This window comes from Delphinapterus leucas, chromosome 15 (assembly GCF_059928025.1).
Source record: "Delphinapterus leucas isolate spDelLeu-1000000601 "Yukka" chromosome 15, BTC_Dleu_Yukka2, whole genome shotgun sequence".
In the NCBI taxonomy this organism is placed as follows: domain Eukaryota; kingdom Metazoa; phylum Chordata; class Mammalia; order Artiodactyla; family Monodontidae; genus Delphinapterus; species Delphinapterus leucas.
The window spans coordinates 84,266,711-84,294,244 of NC_143143.1; the positions used below are offsets into that span (position 1 = coordinate 84,266,711).

Consider the following 27,534-nt stretch of genomic DNA (forward strand, 5'->3'; position numbering starts at 1 on the left):
AATTAGTCCTCGCCCATGAAATGTGAATACCACAGACATAGAGATATGTCGTCTGTGTTTCTGTACTGCGGGATCTGCTAATAGCTAAGGTTTTTTTTGCACTCCCCCCAAACCAATCTTGTCTCTGTTGCAAATGCATGAGATAAAGAAAGCAAATGTTTTAAAAAACTGGTTTATGTCAAATTGAGTGATTTAACATTCCGTTTTTGTTTTGTATTTTAAACTTTTGGGGGGCTACGTATTAAAAGGCTATATATAAGGTGGATTTTACTGATGTTTGGTTTCTCTTCCTTACATCTCATGTTTTTTCCCCAAGCCCCCTGGTGCCGATACTGGTGCTAGTACCTACTTAATTCACACGGCAGAGAAGCCAGAGTAAACAGCCTAGTGACTCAGTTCTCCCAAGCCCAAGAGTCTGCAGTGCAGGGCCACCATCACCTGCTGACAGCACTCAGCCAGTTGAGGCGGGACACCTGAGATGAGCTGACGCCACGGAACCCACCCCCCAACTCCCTATTCCAGGGTAGAACCGGGAAGGCAGCCTCCCCCAGCTTCACGTGTGGACACGGCCTGTTTTTTGGGCTTATTTTAGGCTGAGCACGTGGCCAATTAGCTGGGGGGGGCACAGATATCAGGCCATAGCTAGAGGAGGCTTCATGGACAGAGGGCAGGTGGTGGCTGTAATGGGGGGTAGACGTGAGAACGACAAAAGGAAAAGAAGGTTTGGGGGGATCACAGGAAAAAGAGGGAGACAAGACACCTGACAAGGAAAAGATGAGGTTTGGAGATGGGGATCACAAAGCCTATAAATGTTAGGGCTAGAAAGAACAGGTTGAAGCACGAGATTGGGGGAGAAAAAGGTTTAGGGGAGACTCCACGGCAGTCTTCAAATACGTGGTGGCAGCAGGGGCAACGTCAGCTTAGCATGAGGAAGAGCATTTTTCACAGACAAGGATGACAAGGGATGGCTGCTAATGGGGGTCTCAGATTAGTCACCCTTAACCTCACCGTCCCTCTGAGAGTCTCCTACAGGCCTGGCCCAGAAGTGTCAATTTCGTAGGTGCTGTAGAGTTGTCATACGTATTACCTCAGCTGCTTCAACTAAATGGCAAGATTCACAGCCTAGGAAATCCTGCTTCATATGGCTCAAATCCTAAGTCTTGGATTCTGGTTCAGGGAGAGTCCCCGAATCTCAAACTTGAGCGGTGTTAAGGGGTGCAGGGCCAAAGACTCCCCCACCCCGCCCCTGCTGAAGAAGACAAGTTTCTCCTCCCAGACGCGAGAGCCGGCTTCTGAGTGCCCTGGCTTATGTTGCTGTCTCAGTTAGATTTCATTAGGAAACTGCGCTCTGGGTAATTGAGGTTGTGCGCGAAGGTGAAATATACCATTCCCCTTAAATTCAAATCACTATGCCAAGAATCAACCGGGGTGCCTGGAATTTCCAACATGAATTACCAAAATTTCAAACAGAGCTTCCACTAAAGCCAAATTTCTCTTCCGGGATTCCCTCCCGCCATCCCAGTCCCCCACTTTTGCCCCCTCTCAGTCCCCTTCCTGGGGTGGCACTGGATCCACCACTTCTCCCCCTGAAATACTCTGCTGCACCACCACGCAGCGTGGAGACCACAGCTTCATCCAGGTGACTGGAGAATGTCTGGACCCACCCTACAAGCGCAGGGGGTTAGGTGCCTGCGGGTCTGCAGCCAGACCCGGGTGGCCGGTCCAAGACGAGGGCTGCCGAGCACAGCTAGTGAGCTGAACGAGGGGGTCTGAATTCATAGTGGGAGCCCTTGGCCCCTGGGGCTCCAGCCTGGGGCTTTTCACTCTGAGCAGGTCAAGTCTTCTCATACATCTGGCTGCCACTGTCTGGCACCATCAGCCCTGCATCTGCCCCTAAGCCTCATCCACTTGAGGCATTTTCCTTGCACTTAGCATTTGCCTGAAACAGCCCGGTCACGCAGACCCTTCTGAAGACAGCAGTAGGCTGCTGCCGCCTGCACCGGCCATGGCTGGCAGAGGAGATGCTGAAAGGGAGAAGGATGGGCGCAGCGAGTCCTAATTGAACAGTAATTAATTGAACAGCTTCAAAGTCTTATTGCTACTCAGTCAGCACTCAGAAAACATTTGTCACCGGGAGGCTGAGAAACATAATCGCCTGAATTCGCTTCCCTTTGTCCTCCCCTTTGCCTTTTCCTCACAACCAGTGGAAAGATTCTCCTCCTCATTTGAAAGTAACCCACTGGCAGCTAATGACTCGAGGGGGCTGCAGAGAAGGCTCTTCCGCAAACTGCCCCCCACCCAGCGCCCTGCTAGGAGGAAACGCCGCCCCCAAAGATCACGTTTTCCTGGTTTCTGCTCTCTTCTCTCTTGCCTACCCCCCCCTCCCTCTCAAGGGACCCTCTTCCACTTTGCTTTCTCTTTCTTGAATACAGGGATGAACTAAAAAAGAAAGCTGGCAGGCAGCTACTTAAAATCTGGATGGGGCTTGTGCCTTGGGCAATGAGTAAGAGTCCCCGAACATAAGTACCGTGAGATTGTTCACTGATTATGACGTGTGCTGCCATGGAGGCGTCGATATAGCGCAAGATGGAGTTGGGGAGGCCCAGGGAGTCGTGTGGAGCCGCATCCCTGCAGGTGGCACTGGTGCCGTTCAGAGTCAACAGTGAAGAAACACCGTCCTTCCGTTTGGGGTTTTACCTCTTTACAAAAAGCCAGCCGACTGCTACCTGTGTGGCACCTGGGCCGTCTGGTCTGAACAGACTGACTTTCCTTAGAAGTGCAGCATTTAACTGAAACATGAGTAATTTTCCCATCCTTTCTTAATGCATCAAGTGGAGAAAAGTTACCCTTTTCAAGTAGCTAAGAATATATTATAATTTTCAAGAACCCTTCACCTGGATACTGAGAGCCAATCCTCTCCTCCTGTCACGGACACCTCATCTCACTGCAGCCCCTCGCACACTCCCCGTCAGGTAGGGTCCAGACCCTGGCCCGCAGCTTCACCCCAGCTCAGCCTTCCTTCAGGCACCCTGACTAGCCTATCTTGCCTTCTTCTTCCTGGGCTGCGTGAACCCATTAACTAACTTTCTTCCCCCTTCCTGCTCATTCCTAGAAAAGATACACCTCTTCCCCCATAGAAATCCATCCAGAATTGGAAATCTATGCCCCAGATACTCTGCGATTACAAAATTACAATGGCAGATCCTAAAAACCGTGCCCTCTGGCCATCTCCATCCAGGTGAAGGCCACATTTCCGTCTCAGCCAAGATCGCCAGCCCCGAATGGGCTCGCCAGACAGTCCCACCAATCAGGGTGGCCCCCAGTCAGCCCACCAGCTGACCACCCCCAGCTCTTACCATACCCGTTCCTCGGGTCCCTGTGGTCAGGCTACCCAGCTGCCTTTCAAACATCGGCCACGTTGCTGCAACCTCTCAGGTCCCACTGCTGATCTGTGGTGGAGTTTCAGCTCTGATCCCCACTCATCCAAGTGATTTGGGGTTTTCAGATTCTGGTAGCCAGTAACTAGAGAAAAATAAGAGTGGACAAAAAGGGGAACACTGGAGTTAAATGCTGGAATTTTTTCTCCTTGGTCCCACTTATCTTTAACTGTTAAAGGCAGTTCCTACTCAAGTCTAAGGGTCCTTTCTCATCCCACAGCAGTGGGGCAGTTTCAACTGGGGGTGATTTTGCCTCTCGGGGGACGCTTGACAAAATTTAGAGACATTTTTGGTTGCTACAACTAAGGGGATGCTACCGGCATCTAGTGGGTAGAGGCTAGGGATGCTGCTAGGCATCCTTCAGTGCCCGGGACAGTCACCACAGCAAAGAATTACCTGGCCCCCGATGTCACCAGTGCAGAGGCTAAGAAACCACCATCGAGATGTGATCTGTTGACCAATTCTTAAATTCTTCACTCCGGCGTACTCCCACCCATCCCGTCCTAGGCCCGCTGCTCTCTCCTGTAATGTCCCCCCTTTTCTTCTCCAGTGCTCCAGGTGTTTGAGCTTCTATCACCAAACATATTTCTCCCCTTGAAGGTTTTATCTGATCTAGTGATTTCATATCCTAAGAAGAATAACTATCCCTTTGAATTCGGGGTCTTTACCTTCCTTCTAAACTTCGGTCTCTTCCTCCTAAATAATAAGCTGAAGAAAATCTCCACCCAGACTGTACCTCCTTCCTTCCCCTCTGCCATGTCTAAAACCAGACTGGCTCCACCACCATGCCAGCTTCTCTATCCCACAGGTGTCCCATCATCCAGGCGCCAGACTTGACTCCGCCACCCTTTGTGCGTCGCACAGAAGTCGCTGGAGGGTCCTCTGGGATCCCTCTTGAGTCCCTCCCTCCAGCCCTCCTGCTTCCTTCCCTGTGCGTGGTTCTCGCTCCCTTAAAGGTCATGACCAGACACAGCCTCCTTTGTTCTCTTCAACAGGACCATCCTCCGCACTGCCTCAAACCTGTCCTAAAACTAGGCTCAAATCCTCACTTGCAGGACAAAAAATTCAGTATCTCTTCCATTTCCTACCAAAAGAGCCTCAAAACTGCCTGCCCTGAGAAATCCTACCCAATTTTTCCTGCCTCTCTCCCCCACTGGCCCTCCCAGACCCGGCAAGGTGGCCTGTTCTCTTTACCCAGCCATGTGCCACGTTTCCCACTGTTGGATCTTTGTTCGTGGTAGGCCAACGTCTCCCATCCCCCCCCCTTCTGTTCACAGCCTAGACATCTATCCCTCCACAGAGGCCCACGTGAAACTCTATTTTCTCCAACAAGGTCCCCCCAGTTGCAGGTCTTTTCTTTCCTTTTTATGTTGCTTAGCCTCTGCGAGGGAGGCCTGCTCTCTGCCCAATCTGTATCCCGCCAATGCCTGTGCTCTCCTGGCAAACAACCAGGATGCTACCGGCTCATGAGGATGTAAAACAGAGACCCTGTGCCCATTCCTTGCTGACGTGGGCGGCGCGCGAGGCCTGGCGAGAGCAAACCGTCCCTCTGGGGCCCCCATCGTGGCCTCCCTGAGGCTCCAAACCGCGACGTCTACTAACCTTCCACTTCGGCAGGGCTCAGCACCCCCGCGACCTCAACTCCTTATCCATCTGGGGCCGCTCCTCTGCAGCGGGGCAGTGAGCCCCTCTCCTCAGGGTCTGGGCCCTCTACCTCCAGGCCCTGGAAAGCCTGCTCCTCGCCTCACCCCGGCGGCGGATCCCTGTTAGGTGGGCTCGCCCACCGCCATCAGCGAGAACAAGGGTTGGTCCCTGAGAGCCCTCACCTCCCCTTTCAGCCTTGGTGACTTGGGGCGCCAGGAAGAGCGACCCCACGGCGCCACCCAGCCTCGTGGCGGTCCAGACCTGGCCGCCATACGCCCACCCACCAATCTGCTTCTAACCACCCCGGCCGCATAACCTCTTAGGGCGTTCCAACGCGGCGCCCCCTATTGGACCTCCCACTCATATCCGGTTTCCGGTCCGACGCCCCCCGCTCATTCGCCAGGCAGCCTTGATTGGCGTGACCCCAGCCCAATGGCCGACCCAGCGCTGGGGTCGGAGGGGAGCGAGTTGACTGTTGCGACCCAGTTGGACCATTCAGTGGATGCCCAAAAGGTTGAGCCGTTACGCGTGGGGTTAGTTGTCCAAAGTTTGAACCAAAGTTCAGTGTTGGCACTTGGAAGTGTGTAGACCCGAAGAGATGAGAGGAGACGCCCTTGGGGAGGCTCCACACGTTACCCGGGGTCCAACTTGGTCAGCTTCCTCCTCGCAGCGCGGCCACGTGCGGGGGCAGTGAGGCGCTCTGCCTGTGACCCCCTCGTTTGAAGAGGGTTGCGTTAGGTTTCACGAGGTTGGAGCATACGTGCGTACGTGGTTCGCTCGACTGCGGCTGGCAGATACAGCGATCCAGGCAGTGCGATCCCGGCGATGCGCCCCGCTTGCCGCATCCCGCCGCCCCTCCCCCCGCCCTAAGGCCAGGCGACCACCTGACTCTTGCCCAGCTGCCTTACACCTAAAAGTGGCTCACAGGTCCCTGTCACCCACTGGCGAGTCAGATACGATGCCATGCCCGAGTCCCGGGTCTTACGCGAACAGCAAACAGCAAATTTTTCCTGGGGCTCAAAGCCAGATTTCGCCGACCCCAAACCCAGATCAGTGTGCATGCACGCACGAGCCCACCCAAGTGGTGTAGGCATTGATCCCCGCCGGCTCGGAGCCCACCACGCGCTACGGCGACGGGAATGCAGCCGGGCGACTGCCGGGTTTGTGGCAAGACTTGTGTGCCTCCTCAGCGGGCTCAAGCGCTGGAAAAGTAAAGCTGCTGCTCTGGGAGACCCACAGCGAGAGCAGAAGGACTGGAAGGGGGCTGGAGGAGGGCTGGAGCGGGGCTAGAGGAGCAGACTGACCACCCCCGCAGCCGGTGCCCGAGGTGGGGAGCAGCGCACAGCGGCCGCAGCTGCCCGCGCGGCACGGTGTGTATTTTTGGATTTGGTGCGCATGGGGTTTCTCAGTCTCTGAGACCACCCTAAACCGGCTGTAAATTTCAACTGAAATTCCATTTAGCCCTTCCCCCCGCACAGTAGGACCCCCGGAACTCTGGGGCCTACAGTCTGTGGGGTCCCTGTGTGCGTCCCACGCCCCCGCGTTCTGTGCCGCGGCGGCTACCGCTTAGAGAGTCTCGGTGGTAGATGCCCGAGACCCTCTTATTCCCCTGTATTTATCATAGTCCCCATAAACGGGGAGGAACCCTGCCTGCGCCACCGCAGGCCACTGCTGAGACCCCAGAGTGTGGTGGGGATGGGGGACATAGAGGTGCTTTATAGGAGCCAGCCTCGGCAACCGGCAAACAAAAACGCAGAAGCGATGGAAAGTACCCCAACACATTTTAAAAACAAATTGCGTGCTCACACTCGGCACCCCTTGCCCCTCGCCTCCTGCCTGCTCCGCCGGTGGGCTCACGACCACCTGTCGCATCCCCGCGCGCGCCTGCACCCCCTTCCCACCCGCCCAAAGCCTTGCGCTCCAGACCCGGGCAGGATCCGAGGCTGCCCAGGGCTGGGGGCTGGGACTCAGGGGTTCAGGGGTAATTTGGGGTTATGAAACACTCCTGCAGTCCCCCCTCCCCTCGAGGAGAGTCTGTTGGGTCTGGGAGGGAGGGTTTCAGCTCCTGCGCTCAAGCAGCCCGGGGCCCACGTCTTGCATCACGTGTCCCGCAACGCAGGAGAGCTCTCTCTCTGGCCAGGGGAGAAGAGAGGAGAAAGACTCCAAATCAGACAGGGAGAGGACTGGAAGGAACCAAAACGTCCCTGCGAGGCCTGCGCTCATCAGCCCCCTTACCCAAAGTCCGGGGCTCCCGGCTCCCGGAGCCGGCTCCCGGAGCCACCTCGGCCGGGGCTGGCGTCCCCTGGTGGCAGAGAAAGAGCACTACGAGCGATTTTCGGACCGAATCGGCACGCTCCTCTGATCCAAGCAGGCGGGGCTGGCCTGGAGCTGAGAGAAAGAGAGAGGAGGGAACGAAGCAGGCCTAAGGGGGGGCCAGGGGCCGCCTGAGGGGATAAAAAGTGGCCAGAAAGGAGCCAAGACTCAACCAGCAACAATAGACTTGCTTCTGCCATGGTCTGGGGTTTGAGGTCCTGAACCCCTAGACCTCACTAGGGTTAGAAAGTGCGGTTGGAGAACTTTCCAGCTGGTACTTCAAATTTTTTTTTTTTGAAAATATTTTTTTCACCCTAGTTCGGTCGGGTGCTCCGTCTTACGGGGCCCCAAGTTTATTTTAAGAAACCGCCACCGTGTTATGGGCGTGCGCAACTGCCTCGACGGCAATAATATGTCAGGACAACGCAATATCCCCCTTGAACTCGGCGAACAGCCCGAGCAACCACCTTTGGAGGCCCCAGGGGCAGCTGCCCCCGGTGCTGGGCCTGGCGCAGCCGAAGAGATGGAGACCCCACCGCCTCACAGCGAGCCCGTCCCCGTCGAGATTGAAGGCGAGGACTGTGGACCCCCAGAAGTCTCCAGACCCAAGTTCCAGGACCTCAGCCAGGCCATCAAGGAAGCCGGAGCCCATGGAGGCTACAGCCCACCTCCTGAAGAAGCCATGCCCTTCGAGGTCGAGCAGTCCAGCTTGGGAGGCTTCTGGCCTACCCTGGAGCACCCTGGAGACACCACTGGGGCCCATGCCGGCCTTGAAGTCTTCAGCCCACCGATCGTGGAGCCCAGAGCCTTCGGTGAGGCCAGGCCAAGCCTGGGAAGCTACAGCCCTCCTCCCGAAGAAGCTATGCCCTTTGAGTTTGAGCAGCCTGCCCAGGGAGGCTGCAACCAACTTCTCTTGCAGGTCTCAGACCTCGCTCCAGGAGGCCCGGGTGCGGGGGTCTTTAGGGCTCCTCCCGAGGAGCCCCGGGCTCTCAGACCTGCAAAAGCAGGCTTCAGAGGAGGATGCAGCCCTCCCCGTGAGGAGGATGTGCCATTTGAGTTTGATGGAGCAGCCTTTGGGGACGACAGCCCACCCCCTGGGCTCCCCCAAGCTATCCCACAAATCGACGGCCTTGGCGGCAACCAGATCGCGGCAGTCGCGGCCCCGCGTGCGGTCCTCCTCGCTCCCGCCGCGAACGAGCCCCCCCTCTGGGTCCCAGGCATCATCGGCAGCCCATCTCGAGAGGCTGTCAGACCTCCTCCACACTTCGCGGGCAACAGCCCCCCGATGGAGATCTCCGGACCCCCGCGCGAGATTGGCAGCGCCCCCGTTGGGGTCGACGACGCTCCCGTCAACGTGGACAGCCCCCCAATCGCGCTTGACGGCCCGCCCATCGAGGTCTCCCGAGCCCCAGTTAAGAGAGAGCAAGCAGAGGGAGAGAGACCCCCAGTTGAGGGAGAAGCAGCCGAGATGGAAGGAGGCTCAGCCGACGCTGCCGCGGAGAGAGGCAAAGTCCCCGATCCCGGAGACGGAGCCCCTGCCGCCGGAGCAGCCCCTGACGCGCCAGCCGCCGGGGCAGCCCCTGACGCGCCAGCCGCCGGGGCAGCCCCTGATGCTCCTGCCGCCGGGGCAGCCCCTGCCGGCCCTGACACGCCAGCCGCCGGGGCAGCCCCTGCCGCCCGGGCAGCTCCTGTCGCCCGGGCCGCCCCTGTCGCCCGGGCCGCCCCTGTCGCCCGGGCCACCCCTGTCCCCCGGGCCGCTCCCGCCGCCTGGGCAACCCCAGCCTCTGGAGCCCGACCCAAGATCAGTTTCCTTAGACCCCCCAGCCCCGAGATCCAGGCTGCCGATCCGCCTACTCCGCAGCCTCCTCGCGCATATGCCTGGCGGGGCAGGTCTGAGCGCAGCTGCTACCGCGGCCACGACGACGAAATATCGGTCAGCAGCGACAGCGGAGACGAATCCGACGATGGGACCTTCGGATGCCACCGCTGGTTTCAGTCCAGGCGAAACCGCCGCCACCGAAAGACCCAGCGCAACTTGCTCCGCAACTTCCTCGTTCAGGCCTTCGGAGGCTGCTTCGGCAGATCCGAGAGCCCCCAGTCCAGAGGCTCCCTCAGCCCCAAGGTCAAGAAGGTTGCCCTGGCGGAGAAGCGCAGACAGACCCACAAGGAAAGCGTGGAGAAGCGCGCCCAGAAGTGCGCAGAGAAGAAACGCAGCAAACTCATCGACAAGCAGCTCAAGAACGAGAAGATGGGCTACGTGTGTACGCACCGCCTGCTGCTTCTAGGTAATGCGGCGGACTCTGCCCGTGGGGAGCAGGGCCGCCCGGGGGCCCCGGGAGTGGGTGGCAGGGCTGCCCGGTGGGGCTTGGGGCCTGGCGGCGGGAGGAGGGGGTCTGGGCAAAGGCGGGAAGAACCTGCCAGAAAGTTCCAGCTAGGGGCCCTAACTTTGCCCCGGGAGCGGGAGGGGCCTCGGGTGGGCTTGGGTGGCGAAGTGTATGCCCTTTAGGGAGAAAAGTGGTGCCGTACAACACTGAGGGTCGTTTCCAGCTGGACAAACCAGCGCCAGCGACCGTAAGACGTCGCCGAGTCGTGGGGTGGGGGACGGCAAGAAAGGCGGGGGCTTCAGGTGAGCCAGGAACTGCAGGGGAGGGCTCCGGGGTCGCTCAGGCTAGGCTGGCTGGGGCCGTTGGTGGGTTGGGGTCATTGGAGAAGGTGCGTCCCCGCCTCGCCTGGCACGGCTGCTTGGAGTAAGACGGCTTGTTGTTGGTGTGTGTTGGTGTCCATATTGTGTCCGCCTGTGCATGATATGCTCAAGCGTTCTTCCATTCCCGCCCCTGGCACCCCCAAATTACCCGCCGACTGTGTACTTGTACCGGGGAACGGGCTGTCTTGTGTTTTGCGCCATTGCGCGGGCAAAAACTTTACGTGTTCGCACACTCGGGTGGTACCTGTGCGCTGGCGCTGTGCAGTGGGCGGCGCGAAAACGCCCGAGAAGGTAGCGGGAGACGCTGGGCAGGATGTCGGGCCGCTGGCGGGGGGAGGGGGCCGCCTCCGGCCGGCCTCCGTAACCTGTTTTCTGTCTGTCTTTCTCTCTTTTCTCCCTTTGCGCTAAGCGTTTCCTCACTTCTCATTCGTTCGCCCAACCCTCCCGCCTTTACGGTTGAAAAACCAGACACTCAGGTATCTGGGGCGTCCGGGGCTGCGCGCAGAAATTCGGTATTCTGCACACACTCTGCTCACCTGGCGGGGGATGGAGGGAGGAGGGGGAGAAAACCCCCCCCCACTTAACCCGCTGTAGGCGAGTCCCGTATCCCAAACCACACGGGGCTGGTTCCGAGGGGGAGGGGCTGGGGAGGTGGGAGGGGGCGTGGCCATGTTTAAAAAATATGAAATCATTTTTCTTCCTAGGGAAGAGCCTGAGGTAAGCCAATCATTTACCCTTTTACAGAATACAGTAGGAGGGGTTTGGTGTAAAGAGAGAGGGTTTATGCGTTGGGAGTGGAATGCCCATCTTGTGTTTGAAATGCAATTAAAATAAAACTTTTTAAAAAATGCTTCCAGTGTATTTTAAGTGTGTGGACAAAATGTGATAAAACTGTGAGACATGTAAATGCTTGCATGTGAATTCTTTCAAGCAGCTTTAGCTGGGGGCAAAGAGGCTCAAAGGTAAGATCCTCTGCATATGGGCTTGGGATACAGAAACATTAAAAAGATGTTAATAATCCCATTGGAAGGGTACCTTTGGTGGCCCTGGCCTTCCCCCTCCTCCTCCCTTCACCTATGCCAGCTTTCAGGGTCCTCTCCCCTCTCCAGGACCTCCCTCCTCCCCCCCACAGCTTGACTCTCGTGCCACAGCTAATCAAAGCAGCAATTAGCAAAGGTCTGAATGTGGGGCTTAAGTGAAAATTTCAGATGTGAAACTCCACAATCTTAATTTCTTTATTTATTCTCTAAGACCTCTCAAGGGATTTCAAGATCACAACTTTTCAGGCGGTGCTATGTTTGTTTGCTAAATATTTTATAATGTGTGATGGTGTCTATTAATGACCTATGGGCATCACTGTTTGCTGTTGTGATATGTGCCTCTTACGCATCACAGTTTTACATGTGATGCTCATTCTATTTATGCCCATCCAGGGAAATACAGACAACATCATTTCCCCAAAAACATCCAGGAGGGAGACAGTTTTACATTTCAGATGCCTCAACTGCGTGGAAGGCACAGCGCCTCAAATGACAACGTGCTGTTTTCCTGCAGACAACTGATTTTGCCACAAGAGCCCCATTTCAATATCCCAAGCATAGCTCTGGGTAGGAAACCTGTGATGGGGGAGGCGGCCATAATTGGGGGCAGACAGGAGAGCCAAGTGACGGCGTGCACTTGAGCCCTAATTGGCCAGTGCCCCTCATATGCCGGGGCCTCAGTTGCCTCATTTGTGAAATGAAACTTTCAAGCAGATCTTCACTAAATTCTCCTTTGCTCCGTGGCCTGAATCCCCTATTCTGGGGGTTGGGGAGCACCATCCACTTAAATCAGGACTGGAGCCTTAAACCATAGGTTATGCACGCATCAACTCTGTAGCAAACAGCCCGTGTCTGGGGCTGAGCCTTAAGAATATTAGAAGTCTCCCTTGCTTACCCATGTTTTATATGCAGGGGGAAAAATTCACCTTAAGTAAAGGAAATTAGCTGGGGTCACCCTGCCATCATCCTGGCCCTGCACCCAGTTCAAGCCTGTTTGCATGCAGTGTTGTCCAGTGAAACGTGGGCCCTGTCTAGCATGAACCTGAATTCAGAAAGCCAGATTGCCTGCTGTGGCAGTGTGGCTTGTTGAGCCAGGCTGCAATCTGACAAGGTTTCATTTTGCCAAAGTGACAAGAGAGGCACCCCTCTGGGTCTGAATTACTGATTGCAGAGGGGGAGAGGAGGCAGGATGAAGACCCACTTCCATTTAGGACAAGCCTTTTCACTAACATTTAGATCCTAACATATGAAACAAGACATCCGTATACGCTGAGCACTGAAAAGGGAAGATCAAGTGACCATCCTTTGATAATTGGTGACATACAGATTCATCTGTTGCTTTAAAACTGTATGTGTTTCTGTGTATATACCCTCTCCATTTTTATTGCCCAAACAGCTTAACCTCATTACAGGGACTCTTAAAAAGGAAAATGGTAGATGAATAGTTAGAAATAGATAGACAATCAGTAACATGACTGAAATTCTAGAATAGCTAAAAAGTTGAAGCCTTTTTCTTACTCAACACTAGGCAATAATAGACTTATTTCCATGTTTCTGTTGCCTTTCTGAATAATTTCGGTGGCTTAAACGTGTTTTGGAAACCTAATTTGGGTGATTCCCTCATTTTTGTTAAGAATTGAAGGGACTGCTAGGCTAGAATTTCTTAGTAGCTGCTGAATTTATTAAAATTGTGCAGGCAAATGCTATATATAATAATGGCTATTCTGCCATGACACTTTATTTATACAGTGAATCTCAATTAATTGTATGATAATTTATTTATGCCACCAGGTGCAACAGTGAGGCATCCATCTCATCCTGCTGGAGTGCCCTTTGCTTTGCTTTTTTATTTATTTTTAATTCAGCCATTTTTCCGTATTCAAAATGCCTCCACTGAGCTGTTTGGTGCAGTGGGAAGGGCATGGCTTACCAGGCCAAAAATCTCTTCCTTGCCTTTTAAAATCCAATTTCCATAGATTTTTCTCAAAAAAAAAATGCCTTTCTATACAGCTATGTTAATTTTTATCATTTGCCTACGTTACATATACCATGGAAAACTGGTATTAAGCAAAAAAAAGTGGGGTTTGTCACCTTTTTGTACATTCCTCCCACCCCCAGCTTGAGAGGGATAGCCTCACTGCCTTCAGAATTGTTAGTAACCTGTAAGAGTAATGATTACACATAATGATAGCACTTTTTTACTGTATTTTTAAAAGCCTTTCATCCAGTGACATTTGTCCTTTGCAACAGCCTTGGGCAGTAAAAATGTGATGGGACCCCATTTCATAGGCAAGTAAACCAAAAGCTCAGAGATTAAATGTCAGGGACTTTTGCTCAAAGACTGCAAGGTAAGTGAAGGAATCAGAAGTTTCTAATTCAGTGCTTACCCCCAAAATGTGGTAATAAGTTATAAAGCGTCATTTCAGCGTGAGGCATGATTATTGTTAAGTGCGCTATGTGCTCTTAAAATCCCTTGTCAGATGACAGGTGTCCCGCAGTCTTCTGCCTCCTGAATAATAACCAGAACCAGACAGATCCTTGGTTATAAATGTCCATTGAGTGTACGTGAAATGTGAGCCTCCTCATTGCTGGGATACCTGTCACTGCTGTGGTGATATTTTGTTTCCACATTTGCTGTCATTCATCTGCCAACACTGCAGTCTTTGTTTGTTTGTTGGACTTCTTTTTTTAAATGCAGGTTTTCTTTAAAGTCTTTTTAAAAAACCCCAGAAGTGTTCTTTAGCAAGGTCTAAAGCTTTTTTTCTTTACTCAGGTTTCCACTAAAAAAATCATTATGATCATTTAAAAATACAGTTGCTTTTATGCAAACCCCTCCATTATTAGTGTTAGAGTGTAATAGACTGTTTAGAATCTCCTGGCCTGGATCTAATGACCCTATTAAAATAACTCTTACTCAATATTCTTCATAGTGATTATTTCTTAAAAGTATTCCTTCCTTTCAGTCGGGGCTAATTCCTTCTTAGTGAGTGTCAGTACATAATCTTGGAAATCACCTTTGACTTTTATGGGGGAAGGTTGGTATTAAGCAAAAAAAAAAAAAAAAAAAACTTTTTTAGACACGGTAACCTAATTGACTAGATTTGAAATTCTCCATCCCAACCGTGTGTCTTCTTTATAGAGTTAATTTTCCCACCAAATAAAACATACCCCTCACCCCAGCAAAACCGTGGCCCTCCAAATCCCTCTCCATTAAGTGACTTTTAGGAGGCATGTAAATAGCAAATGAAAACTGGTCTCTACACTTCTTGGTTTCTTTAACCTGTGGCAAAGGCAGGGTTCTTCCCAACCCACCTTGTGCCTCCTAGGGTTTCTAATGGAATGTGAAATTAACATGCCAGTTGTCCATTTCAAAATCGGATTCCTCTGCAAGTGTAGCAATTTTCAAAACAGAAAGGGCAGGGCCAGTTGCTGTGACAGGGTTCCCACCAGCAATTAAAACAGTTAGTCAGGCCATTCTAATTAACCCTCTCCAGCTCTGGTGGCCCCCCCAGTAAGAGGAACTCAGACTCCGGCCCTGTTAACACCAACCTCAACAGATTCATTGAATTAGACTGAAAGGGTCTTTGTCCCATCAGATTCCTGTTGTGGCCTGTGGTCACCCTGGGCATAAGATCCTCATCTCTTCAGGGAGTGAGAGAAAGATGGGCCTGAGTCTCTCTCTTTGGGATTCTGCTAAAGAGTCAGCAAGTCAAAGTGGCCTTTATAAAACTGAGGAAGGCTAGTGGGAAGCCCCAGATACAAACTGGCCATTGGAGTAGGCCAAGGGAGGGGAGGGGTGTTTGCAGAAGAATCAGAGGAAGATATGTCCTTTTCCTTAATTCCTCTAAAATGGGGGCCAGATACTAGAAATTGAGAGAAGCCTTGAACCCAGGGCCTGGCACATGTAAGTGTCTGATAAATGGTAGCCATTATGTTTAGAAATTTACTTTTCTTCCTGAACTTCTCTCTCCCTGGAAGTGAAGGTTTGTTTTTTTGTTTTTGATGTTTTCTGTTTGTTTGTTTAATATTTTCTTGGCCATACCATGTGGTATATGGGATCTTAGTTCCCCGACCAGGGATCGAACCCATGCTCCTTGCATTGGAAGCGTGGAGTCTTAACCACTGGAGCGCCAGGGAAGTCCCTGGTTGTTTTTTTTGTTTTCTGTATTCCCCATGAGACCTAAAGTTCTAAAAGTCCCAGGCACCCATCCTGTCTTTCTGTCTCGACGTTTCAGAGTACACTCTTTGTACACGTTTTATAAATAAGGGTAACCCAAGCCATAGACTGACAACTCTTTGCCAAATTTATGATCGTGTGGAGTCACTGTTAGGTGCGCAACAGGATGAGGCGGGAACTTATTTTTTACCTGTCCTGAGAAAGTGCCGCCTACCTCCCTCTCGGAGCCCACAGCCCCCTCTGCCACTCCCCCTCTTTTTATTAGCTCCTATCTATAAACCAACCGGATACTATGGTTGAGCCCGGGGTCCTGAGCACAGATTGCTCTGTTCTTATTACACATGCAAAAAAAAAAAAAAAAGATTGTCTCTAGTTTTCCTTCCCGACAGCCAGATGGTGACGAAGGCCAGCCACTGGGAATGGAAGATGAGGAGACCTCCAAGAACGAGGTAGGGAACAACATACACACACAAAAAACCCATGTTTGAATTTTCCTGTTGATCATCACATGCTCAGTTGAGATATGGGATGCTCTGTTCTCAGACAGCAAACACTTGAGAGGTGTAGCCCCCTCCAATCAGAATTACTGGAGTAGTTTTACCCAGACAGCAACTGGGGGCTGTAATAGAGAAGGATGTTAGGTAACTGATCTGTGACAGAGCAACGAAAATCAAGGGCGTGCGCCTCTGCCATCCTTACTTAGAAGGAAAATCCCACGTTGCATTGCAGAGTAATTTGTTAAACCTCAGGAGAATTCCCGAGCATTTCGACTCCTGGAGTTCTGCCCACAGAACTTGAACATTAGATCTTACTAAATGTTTCTTAATGATTCAATTTTGGGCGAGGAGAGAGGTATAAAGGTAGAAATTGTTATCGGATCCCGAATTTATTATGAGTCAGTCAATGTTTCTGAAGTTGTCACACATACTTGGTGTGTGGGACAGAGTACGTACCTTAAACTTCCTTTAATGAGTTGATAATGGGAAGGAAAATCTCTCGTACCCACTTCTGAAGGAGTGGCACAGTCAAGCTTTCACGAGCTCCGTGTCAACACGGAGCGTCGATTCTTCTAAGGGAAAAAGAACTCGATTTGTCCAGCTCTTGACTCTCCCCCTCAATCCAAAGACCAGAGTACCTCTCTCCTCTTTCCTATTTGAACAGTTTTGCCTTGCCTCAAACTGATTGCTAATTTGCAAATGACCTTGGAGACTTTTTTTATAGGGAACCTCCATTCAGGTAAGTTTGCAGCTGTGGGATTTTTGCAAAGAAAGAATAATTCGTAAGATGAGGCACACAAACTAAAATCAGGCATTGTGATAGAGTCCAGGGCCAAGAAGGGCTGCTTGCCAGGGCTCAACCCAGGGAAATAGGAACAAGGTCCTACATCTCAGCTAGTGTCCATCCCAGCACCCTGCTGATCTTGGGGACCACATGCCTAGTAGGCCTGTTTCTTTAGCTGTAAAAGTAGCTGATGGTTACCTTTGAAAAAGAAAAACCAATCTGTGGAGAATAGGCAGTGTTACTTAGGAAGTATATAGCTACTTAAATTGCTGGGGCCACTTGGACACCCCCTTTTAAGTAGATGCTACTTGCTTCTCTGTGGTTATATAAGGTAACTCCTAAGGTTTTTGGCCTTTGTGGGCTGCTGAAATCATAGAAAGTGTTCATCTTAATTCTTTATAGCTGTTCTCTATATAGGTCTGTTAGGCCTACAAGATGCTTAATTAACTTATTAATAAAATCATATACGTCGTTCGGGGTCCATCCACCCACTGCCTCCCCCCAATGTGAATTTTTTAATGACTGAATCTAGAATGGCGCAGAGATGGTGAAGGTGAGTTGATATTTCAGGTGGCCACTAGATGGTGAGACGGCACAGGCAGAAGAAAGGTGTCACATCTATAGTGAAAATGAGAGGGGAAGGGAAGAGCCAGCAGAGACAGAGGAGGGTCCCACTCCAGCTGCACCCTCCCACCCCACCCCAGGACAAAGCCTGGATTTAACAGGCCCCAGAGCTTTACTCAGACCTAGCCTTTTATGTTTAAGCTCTGACTTCTCCCTGCTGGCTCTGTGCTGGCATATTAGCATTTTCAGGGGGCTCTGTCTAACAAAGGGGTCTTCCATAGGCGTTCTGTTGCCATGGGGACCATCCTGTGCAATGTAGGGTGTTAGCAGCCTCTCTGACCTCTACCCACTTGACGCCAGTAACACACACACACACACACACACACACACACACACACACACACAGCCACAGCCTACCCCACCAAGCACCACCACATACGCAGTGTGACAACCAAAACTTCCTGTAGTCATTGCCAAGTATCCCCTGGGGTGGAGGGGGGGGCAGAAATCATCCCCAGTTGAGAACCACTGCCCTAACATTATCAACATCAAATCCTGGGGAAGGTAGAGATCATACAGGTCAGAACGTGAACACCTTAAAATAAAAAATTATCTTCAGAGAAAAGGCTGTTGACTTCAGTTACTAATAACCAGTCAGAAAGGTTTATGCCAGTGTTGGTGAGCCTACATTCCAGGGTAGAACTAATTTCCAAAAATCTCTGAAAAGAAGGCGACCTAAAAAGTCACCAGCTGACCCTAAATAGAATAGAAAAGGGTGGAAATAATGAATCGGTCTAAGACTCTGATTAACCAAGTCAGTCCCATAACTAATCAATGGACCAGGATAACTCGGGGCTTACATAGACTTTAACCCTTAAATGATCACATCTACCACTCAGGGGTTCTTTAGGGGCCTTTGTCTGCAGCAGGCAGGGAATTCTCCCCGTCTGGTGTGCGTAAGTTAATTCACTGTGCGTCATGGAGGAGGGTGGCCAAGATAATCAGCACTGATGCTCAGATGGCTGCTGGTCATATATCAGCTCTGGGATGGCTGGGGACCCACCTTGCGTGTGTCCCACAAAACGCAAATGGAGCCTGTGATTGGCAGTGCGTACACGCCTGCCATGGGCGTGGGCCCTGGGGGTCACCTGAGCCCCGCGACCACAGGGAACCAGCCCACTGAATGGAGGTGCCCCGTAACCTATAGCAACTGAGATACTTCAAGGCAGGAAGCTGTAGGGGTGGGATGGGGGGCAGCGGAAGGAATGCCTCTGAATGACTGTACTGAGGAAGGTAAAATGAGATCTTTTAGGAATAAAACATACCTGTGCCAACAGGAATAAGAACCTAGGGACATTTCCTGATCAAGAGAGTTGCACTTGGTTTTTGATAAGATGGTAGATGCACCCTGCCCACCCCCTCATCCTAGGGCACATTCTATAACCAATATCTTGGAATAATCACAACAGGAATACATCATTTTTTCATTTTATTTTTTACAAAACTTTTTTACTGAAGTATAGTTGAATAAATCATTTTGCTTTTAAATAGTGGTCTAGGCCCCCAGCTTGCACCTAATGAGTCTCTCCCCCAAGTATCCCTTATGGAAGGAGACTTTATCGCTTCTTTATTATATTTTGAGCCTAAAACACTTATATTTTTGCCCCCTTCTGATCTTCCAATACAGTTATTACATATTCATCAGAGATTTAACTTTTTTTAAAAAAGTTTTTTTTCTTTTTCCTTAGAGAATTTGGAATGTGTGGCCTTTAAGTTAATTGCAAAGTCTAGAAGGGAAAACAGAAAACAAAAACCCCACTCTCCACTCCAGACACCTATATGAACTTGGACTTTTGCTTTTACTGTTAAGATTACTTTAGGGTAAAGGGTGGGTGGAAACTGATTGGTACTTTGATCAATTATATATTGGACATGTTAAATTTAAAATATCATTTTTTTAATAGGTTTCAAGTTTAGTTAAGTGAAGTGCCCCCTAACTAAGATCTTCTTATTGCAGAATCCTCAGAACTACCCAAGGCATGTTTTTTGAATGTTGATTTTGACTTTTTGCCTGGGACCAAGTGCAGCATCTTTCCAAGGAAATGCTTAGAAGGCTCCAGGCAGAACCCAAAAACAAATGCCAGACGTTAGGGGAAAATTTTTAAAAGTTGGATTGCCAGAAAATAATAGCTATTTATAATTCAACACTTAGGTGATTTCATTTCTTCCTTCTTAGCTGCTAAAAGGGAAGCGTATTAGATCATTTTGTTTTGCAAACAAACGTCCAGGGCTGATTTTAAGATGGACACTTGATGGAGGGTCGCCCTTTCCAAATGCAAGTCTTTGGGCCTTTTCCCGATGGGATCCGGTCACTCTGGAGCGCTATCAGGAATCTTTATCCTTGGGTGGTTGGGATGGGGTGAGCTTGTTGTCATCCTTCGCTGTCTCCCCACGTTGCCTTGATTGTAGAGGGGGCGGGCAGAGGGGCCCAGGATCGTGGAAAGAGCACACTGGGTAAATGTTAGCGGGCTCTCATTTCCAGAACCTTGGTTGATTGAACTGCTCTATTCAGGGATTCCATGAATTTGCCAGGTGACATCCAGAAAAGGCCAAAGTTTGACGCTTTTTTTTTTTTTTTTTTTTTTTTTTTCGGTACGCGGGCCTGTCACTGTTGTGGCCTCTCCCGCTGCGGAGCACAGGCTCTGGACGCACAGGCTCAGCGGCCATGGCTCACGGGCCCAGCCGCTCCGCAGCATGTGGGATCTTCCCGGACCGGGGCACAAACCCGGGTCCCCTGCATCGGCAGGCAGACTCTCAACCACTGTGCCACCGGGGAAGCCCCAAAATTTGACTCTTAAAAGTACCGACAAGGCTCCATGTTATGATGATTCTGCCATGGTCAAGATAGGGGCTTAAGTTTGGTGGGCCATCCAACAGAAAGACAGGGGGGATCTCTCTGTGTTCACCTTTATGTAGAAAGAGGTAATGACCCAAGGGACAAATCCAAAACCCTTGCAGACATCTTATCCTGAGACTTAAGTTGCCAGACGGCAGAGGCCTCACTTCTCTGTTTCTTTCTGGCCCTAGAACCTTGACTCCCCAGAGATAGGGTCTGACTTCTGATATTAAGGCAGGCTCCAAGCTGGGCACTGATCTTTCATCCTGCCAGGAAGAAAGGGTCAGGAGACAGACCACCAGGGCTGCCTTTGATGGAGAAAGCGGGGTGCTCTGTCCCATTCTCCCCAGTGGTCCGCACAGGTCAGAAATGGGGGAGCAGAAATCAGCCTCTTAAGAGATTCCCTCATTTTTTCCTTGCTTTCCCTTTTTTTCTCTCTCTCTCTTGCGATTTTTTTAAAAAAATAAGATTCTTATTTTAAGGGGGTTTCTGAGCAAGAAATACCTTTTTTTTTTTTTTTTTTTTTAAAGGGAAAGAGACGAGAACACCAACGACTTAGGGCTGAGAAGCAGAGACAATAAAATAAAGCAAGGCTGCTCAGAACTGGCTGGCAGATGGCGCTCGGCTTTTACTATTGAGAGCCTGGCTTTTCAAAATTCACCATGTGCTGGTGCCTAAGGCAGAATTCCACGGCCCCTCCCCTAATCCTCTTTCCCAGGGACACAGCTCCTGCCCTCAAGGCCCAGGGATAGTTTTAAAGGTGTTCCAGTTGAACAATTGATATCTGAGGTCAAACCCTGCCCCTTTTATTTATCTTTTAAATATTTATTTATTTATTTGGTTGGTTGCACCAGGTCTTAGTTGCAGCAGATGGGCTCCTTAGTTGCGGCTCACCATCTCCTTAGTTGCGGCTCACCATCTCCTTAGTTGTGGCACAAGAACTCTTAGTTGCAGCATGCATGTGGGATCTAGTTCCCTGACCAAGGATCGAACCTAGGCTCCCTGCGTTGGAAGCGCAGTCTTATCCACTGCGCCACCAGGGAAGTCCCAATCCTGTCTCTTTTAACTAGTGGCTCTATTAGACCCTAGCCAGTGTGGGAACACACACTATCACAATGACCTCTAAATTCCTAGGCCGTGTGTGTGCCCTAGGTCTTCTGGGAACCAGTTTCTGAGACCTTTGGGCAAATTGCTTTATATTCTGGGTCCCAGTTTTTCTCATCTGAAAAATGAGAGAGATGTCCTTCTCACTTTAAAAGTTCTTTAATTCTCTTATTAAAAGTTGTGGTAGAACTGGTATGCCAAACCACCCCCCTGCCCCGCCACACACTCTCTCTCTCTTTCTTAAAGTATCCTTTTCAAAATGGCAGCTTGTACAGGCAATTTTAGGCCTATCTTTTGCCCTTTGGCACATAATTAATAATTTCTGAGAACCCATCCCTGGGAGAATCTCTGCAGGATGCAGAGGAGAGTGGGACATTCTTTCTCACCCCAATCAAGGGCTAGAAAAGAAATTCAGAGGTGGATTTAGGTCCTTTTTTCCAGCAGGGAAACCCAGGGAGCCTTCCTGGAGGAGTTAGCATTTGAGACAGTATGGGAAGATGCAGGGAAATGAGAGAGTAGACTTTGGGGTGAATGCTCGGTGCTGTCTTATAGAGAAGATACTGGCTGAGAGTAAATCCTTATGGTTTTTTCATTCATGGGAGCATCATTGGGTTTTTGAGGGTCTCAGATTTCAGAGCTAGTTTTAATTTTCTCCCCTTTACAACCCTTCTCTACCTCTCAGGGCTGCAAACCCGCTGAGCACTCAGGGGCATTCAAGAGTCTTCTCCATCTAAGGATGGGACCCGCACCCTCCATCTCAGGCCCAACCCTGGACTTGGGGGAAGGTCACGTCTGTCTTGTTTAGGCCAAGTTCCAGTGGAGGGGAGGTGAGATCTGATGGTGTCTGGGGCCAAGTTCCTTGGTTCCGAAGAGAACAGGCATCCTTGCCATTTCTTCCCCCACCTCCCCTCCCCTCCCTGCAGCAGCTGTAAAATCATGAGGTCATCTATTTGAGAAGGGCCATGTGAACTTACCATGCCAGGACCTACCAAGTCCCGTCATGGGAGTTTATTCCTTTCCAACGAAACTTACCCTCCATATGCTGTTCTTAGATACATCCTCTTCCCTCCCTCTTTTATAGTTGAACAAAATCAAAGGGACTGAATAAAATATATTAACTTCGGGCAAAAGCTTCCCCCGCCCTGCTAGTAAAAAATCCTCTTCTTTAAGTCAACAAACTTTATTCCAACATGCTTCTCTTAAGCTCCTAATCACCTGGGGCTCCTTTAAAGCTTTTCTGACCTTTTTCCTTCTCACACCTTCCAACCTATAGCCCTGAACCTTGGACGAGGCAGGTTAACAAAGCCCCCCCCCCGGGGAAGGGGGTTCCTCTGGATGCTGGGGTCCCTGGGAAAGCAGGGCAGGTGCGCTGCCCAGTTTCTAACACCTTTTCTGGGCCAGTAGAGCTCCTCCCCCACCAGAGGTCAGCAGAGAGCTCAGAATGGCTGGGATGCTCGCAGGAAGTGGGATCACTTAGAATTTTCTAGATGAAATGTAGGAAAGCCCTATGGGAAAAAGCCCCAGGTTTCAGGGGATGTCTCAGGTTACGGTCTCACCCTGTGCTGGGTCCCTGGGAGTTTAGTTTTTTTTTTTTGTTTTTTTTTTGAGTTTAGTTTTAACACCAATCCTGCCATTCTGTGATTTGGGGGAACAGGGGGCTTTGGTCGTTCATTTGATGGGTTTCTTTGCCAGTTTCTCCCCGCCTCCCCCACCCCCCACCCCCCCTCCCCGGACAGCACGCACATCTTTACCTTCTAGGGGGCCATGCCCTCTTAGAACTCAGGGTCTCCCACACAGGGCCAAACCGCCCACTTTCGCTGCCCACAGGACTGGGAATCCACACCCCATACTTTCCCTGACCCCTTTCCCTTTTTCTTCCAGAAGTCGTACTTATTGTTAAAATGACATTATAATATTACAGGAAATCCCCCCCCCCCCCGTCCCGCCCTTATCCTGTCAGGATTTTATATCTCCTTATCTCCTCCTGTTCTTTACCCAGACGTATGGATGTTTCTAAAGAGGGTACTAATCGCGGTGTGCAAACAACTTCACCTTTAGCTCACCCCCCAGCCAACACACACTGACTTCCTGAGCGCCTTTCCCACATTCTCCATTGTGTCTTTTCAGGGTTCTTTTACTAGCTCAGCGCTTTCCCTGGGGTGGGATGGGGGGAAGGGGGAAGGAATCTGAATTCCTTTTTTTGTGTCTCCTCCCCCGAACTTTTGTGAACTACTCCAAAGTTAAAAACCAGCTCCCCCCAAACCAGTTCTTTATTGTTGAAAGACAGAGAAAGAAGGTACAAAAGGAAGGAAAGAGCCACAGAAACACAGAGATGAAATGAAAAGTTTGAAAGGGAGAGAAGGAGGAGAGAAAAAGGGGGAGAGAGAGAAAGAGAAGGAAAGAAAAAGTGCCTTTGCTATACTTAGCTCTAGACACTAGACGTGGTCCCTGCCCTCTAGGAACTTAGAGTCTGGAAGGGCCGAGGCAGAGGCATGGGGTGCAAGGAATGCAAGTTGCCCCAGGCAGAGGATGGAGAGCTGCCAGTGCCTGCACAGCTGAGGAGCCGGGCTGCCCTCAACTGGAGGACTGGGGAGGCAGGCCCAGGAGTCTGGCGGGGGCGGGGGGGGCATCGCCCCCTCCCCGTCCCTCTGCCCCATGGGCCCATGTGGGTCCCAGGAGCGCACCAAGTAGTACAGGGACTGGAGGGCTGGTGGAGAGTGCCAGGACCAAGGCCCCCACCTCCCTTCCCCACTGTCCCCTGAGCTCTGACCACTGCCCTCTCTCCCACAGTCGGCCCTTTTTCAGTTTCCCAAATGTTCCTCTCCTGACCCTAAAATGATAGCTCAATTTTTTTTTTTTTAATTAGTAATAAGCCCCCTTCTAGCATGACCTAACTTTCCGAGTGTTTTCACCAGCCTTACCCCACGGAGTGGTTTGATTTTAAGAAATCTGGCACCCGTTGGACCTTTTTGACCTAAAAAAAAAAAAAGGCCAATCTTTATGAGTTCTTTGATAATTACTCAAAACAAAGCAAAGCAAATCTTAAGGCTGAAAGCAAACACCCTGTATATTACGTATACATCTCAGACGTTGAGGAAATCCTTAGAAGTTTATAGGTTAGCGTCCTCGAGAACTTGGCTCCGGCCAGACCCAGTATAGGCATTGTGTGCTTTTTTTTTCCTTCCTTCCTCCCTTCCTTCCTTTCTTCCTTCCCCACACTTTTGAAAAACAAGTTTTATTCTCCTGGGTATGTTCATTAGAGAGGGGAGACAGCTCTATTCAGTGAGGAAGGGGGAGGGGGATTCTGCAGCAGGAGACAAGATTGATTGCTTTGTGCTGGGGGGCCCCCAAGTGCACATCACACCCAGATGCAAATCTCTCAGGCTATAAAAAAAAAAAGCACAACACGAGAGCAGATTTCAGCTTCCTGGCATTAGTGGGGAAAATATTCCGTCAGCTGCCTCTGTGTCCTGTGCCTTATTCATTAGCTCAAGTGAAAAAAAAAAAAAACCCAACAAAGTCTTGTCCTAATTTGTTGTAGTAGGGCTCCATTCTCCCAAGTTCGGGACTTAAAAAAAAAAACAAAAAAAAAAACACAGCCCACTGAGGCAGAAGAGGTTTGCTAGGTTGACCAGGATTTGGTTTGTTCTCAAGGTTTAACTTCCCTCCACCAGGAAAAGTTCACACTTTTCCCAAGCCCCCAGAAGTTAGAAATGTGTTACTAATTGATTGGAGCTAAATTTGCATTGCTTTGAAACCCAGCAAAATTGCCCATTAGGGGCCAGTAGGGGGAAAAACAATTGCTGTCCTAAGAGTCAGGAAAGGGGATTTGCCACCAATATGCTTATCAAATGGACCTTCTGTGACCTTTAAGAATCGTTGGGGAAAGGGGGTCATGGCTGTTCTTCAGAAAAAATAAAGAAAAAGTTGTTGGGAAGTGTTTAATGGGAATTTAGCATCAAGTGACATGCCTAATTGAGGGAAATCATGGTTCCAAATGAAAACAGTTGTCACGAATTAATTTTTCAAGTTTCTGACTATTGGCAGATCTGAGGTTTACCTCATAAGTAGACTGTGTCCAGCTTGGCAAAGAGCATGGAATACTGCCCAGTTCTCGGTGCAAATGCTCCCATTTTCCCTCACCGATAAGTTCTTTCCTAATTTGGGGGTTAAATGGGATGTCGAAATGGCTGTTTCCCTTTTGCCTTTCTAGTAGCATCTCTTAACTTGCAGTAGCTGCTCATGTGTCTGCCAAGCCTCCCAGAAGGATGAAATCCTTGCCGGGTCGGTGAGTTGGCCTTCGCTGGGGCATTTTCATTTATTCATTCATTCACTCAATATACACCTAATATGTGCCCTTCCGCGTGGGGAAGATAAAGGTATAAGACATTGCTGCTCCCTTTGAGCATAACAGCCCCAGGAAGTTAAGCGTGGACCGTCGCTGCCCGGTGATTAAATAGGGAATAGACATGGCAGCTAAGAAAAGATGGAAAGGTTGTCAAAAAACAGACTTTAGCGGCCTTCTGACACTACTCCAACTTAGTTAAGCAAAGCAAATCAGTGGTTACATGAAATTATTGTTGAGTCCTGATAATGAGATTGCAGAAAACCCCGAAGGATCTGCTTGGGTCAAAACTAACACCCGTCTGTAGATATTGGACGGGCATACAGTTCAGATTTCCATGCCAGTCTGGGGCTGGACAGTTATATGCCAACAGCGGGGACGGGCCTTCTGCAGGCGCAGTGTGGGCCTCAGAGATGCTACGGAACGATGCCTTTCTCCGGGAGGTGTTGCCCTGGGGCTCACTGGGAGAGCTGAGGCGTGGGCTTGCTTTCAGAAGGGACTCCAGAGGCCTGGCCCTGGGGTGGTGAGAGAACTGCCTTTAGCCCCATCTCTCTTCATTTTCTGATCTGTCTGGAGCCTAACTATGCCTTCCAGGATCTTCAAGGACTGAGAATTCTCTTTGGGGTAGCCCCAAACTTCTTCCACCGAACCTTAGAATCTTCTGTGTCTAGGGTTTGTATTCTGAGGGGTGGGGTGAGGGAGTGTTTGTAGTTTGCAGCCAGAAGTCCTGAGGTGCTGTGGAGTGTTTTCACCTTAGCTTGGGCCCTCCATCTTAGCTTCTGGGCTGCCCTCCATTTTGGCTCCAGTCCTCCATCTTAGGTCCTGGCCTGTCCTCCATCTTAGCTTCCGTCCTCCATCTTAGGTCCTGGCCTGTCCTCCATCTTAGCTTCCGTCCTCCATTTTAGATCCTGAGCTCTGGGCCTCTTTTTCCTGTTTCCTAATGCAAATAGAGATCCGCGATATTCAATAGTATAATTAATTCCCGGTCATTGTGGGAAGAAAAATGCTCTCTTAATTCCAGAATTTAATTTCCAGTTTTTCTTTCACAAACTTTTCAGTCATCTCTTCAGTAGCCTTGGAAGAGTCGTTTTATCTAAAGGTCTCCTGTAATGCTCAGCATATGGTATGTGATTTTTATAAAATGTGTGTGTACAGATAGGTAGATGGAGAATTTTTATTTTAGCTATACGATGAGGGAAGTGCTTTTGTGAGGGCTACTGAACTGAAGGAACTCCCAGACGACAGGGACTGGTTTGATTCCACGAGTAAAATTCAGGTTTACAGAATTATTAAGTTTGGGCTTCTCCTTGTTTGTGACATTTTCGTGCCCTTCACCTGAGAGGCACACTAAGAAATCAATGTGAGGGAAAACCCATTTTCAGGGCATAAAGCGAAGCTTGTTTACCAGCTCAGGAAAAAAAATCAGTTTGCCAAGTCACTTTGAAAACGTCCTTTATTACAAGTGGCTGCCTCTGTAAATGAATTAGTTATGTGCAATTACTTCCCCACCGCTGGCCTGATGCTCCTCTCTTGAATCCGGACCACTCTGCTAGGATACCTTGAAAACGATGTCCATCCTAAGAGAAATGATTGGAAAGAGATGGGGCCACCAGGGCGCCAAGAATTACAGTGAGCAAACGATCCCACTGCTGGGACTCAGGCTCTGGCTACAGAGTCCCCTTTCAAAGACATCTGAGACGGGGAAGGCTGAATTTTGCTTTCTGCCTGTTCAGGGATGAGCCTTTGGCAAATTTGAGAAGGTGGGGCTGGCCCCCAGGCCTCCTTACCTCCCTGCAGGTGGCTGTGTTCTGTTCACTTAATCCCATTAGCCGGCAGAGGCTCACGGAGCTACTTAAGGGACGTTTGCATTTTAATAAAGAGCTCTCCGAGGCCAGGAAGCTGAGAGAGTCGCATTTTTAATAGTGGAATAGAATTCTAACAGGAGGCGGTGGAGGAAGACAGGGGAGGGGGCGTTAGGGCAGTTGACACCTGAGCCGCATTCTCCCCAGCCCAGCTCTGTGCACCCCCA

At 50.4% G+C, this 27,534-nt stretch overlaps 1 protein-coding gene and 1 pseudogene across 4 annotated transcripts in view; one reads left to right on the forward strand and one right to left on the reverse strand.

The window, feature by feature from the left end:
- The first annotated feature begins 7,758 nt into the window (after positions 1 to 7,758).
- Positions 7,759 to 27,534, forward strand: part of LOC111186741 (guanine nucleotide-binding protein G(s) subunit alpha) — a 54,271-nt gene continuing 34,495 nt past the window's right edge. For 3 of the 4 annotated variants that reach the window (XM_089897114.1, XM_022597600.3, XM_089897115.1), the window contains exon 1: positions 7,759 to 9,679. In XM_089897114.1, the coding sequence (XP_089753240.1) occupies positions 7,774 to 9,679 (1,906 nt within the window). In that variant the 5' untranslated portion in view covers positions 7,759 to 7,773. Of the gene's footprint in view, positions 9,680 to 9,900; positions 10,021 to 27,534 lie in introns of all 4 variants that reach the window. The other variant, XM_022597599.3, reaches the window with a different exon arrangement.
- The window catches only part of LOC149747522 (uncharacterized), a 30,731-nt pseudogene continuing 13,439 nt past the window's right edge, over positions 10,243 to 27,534 (reverse strand).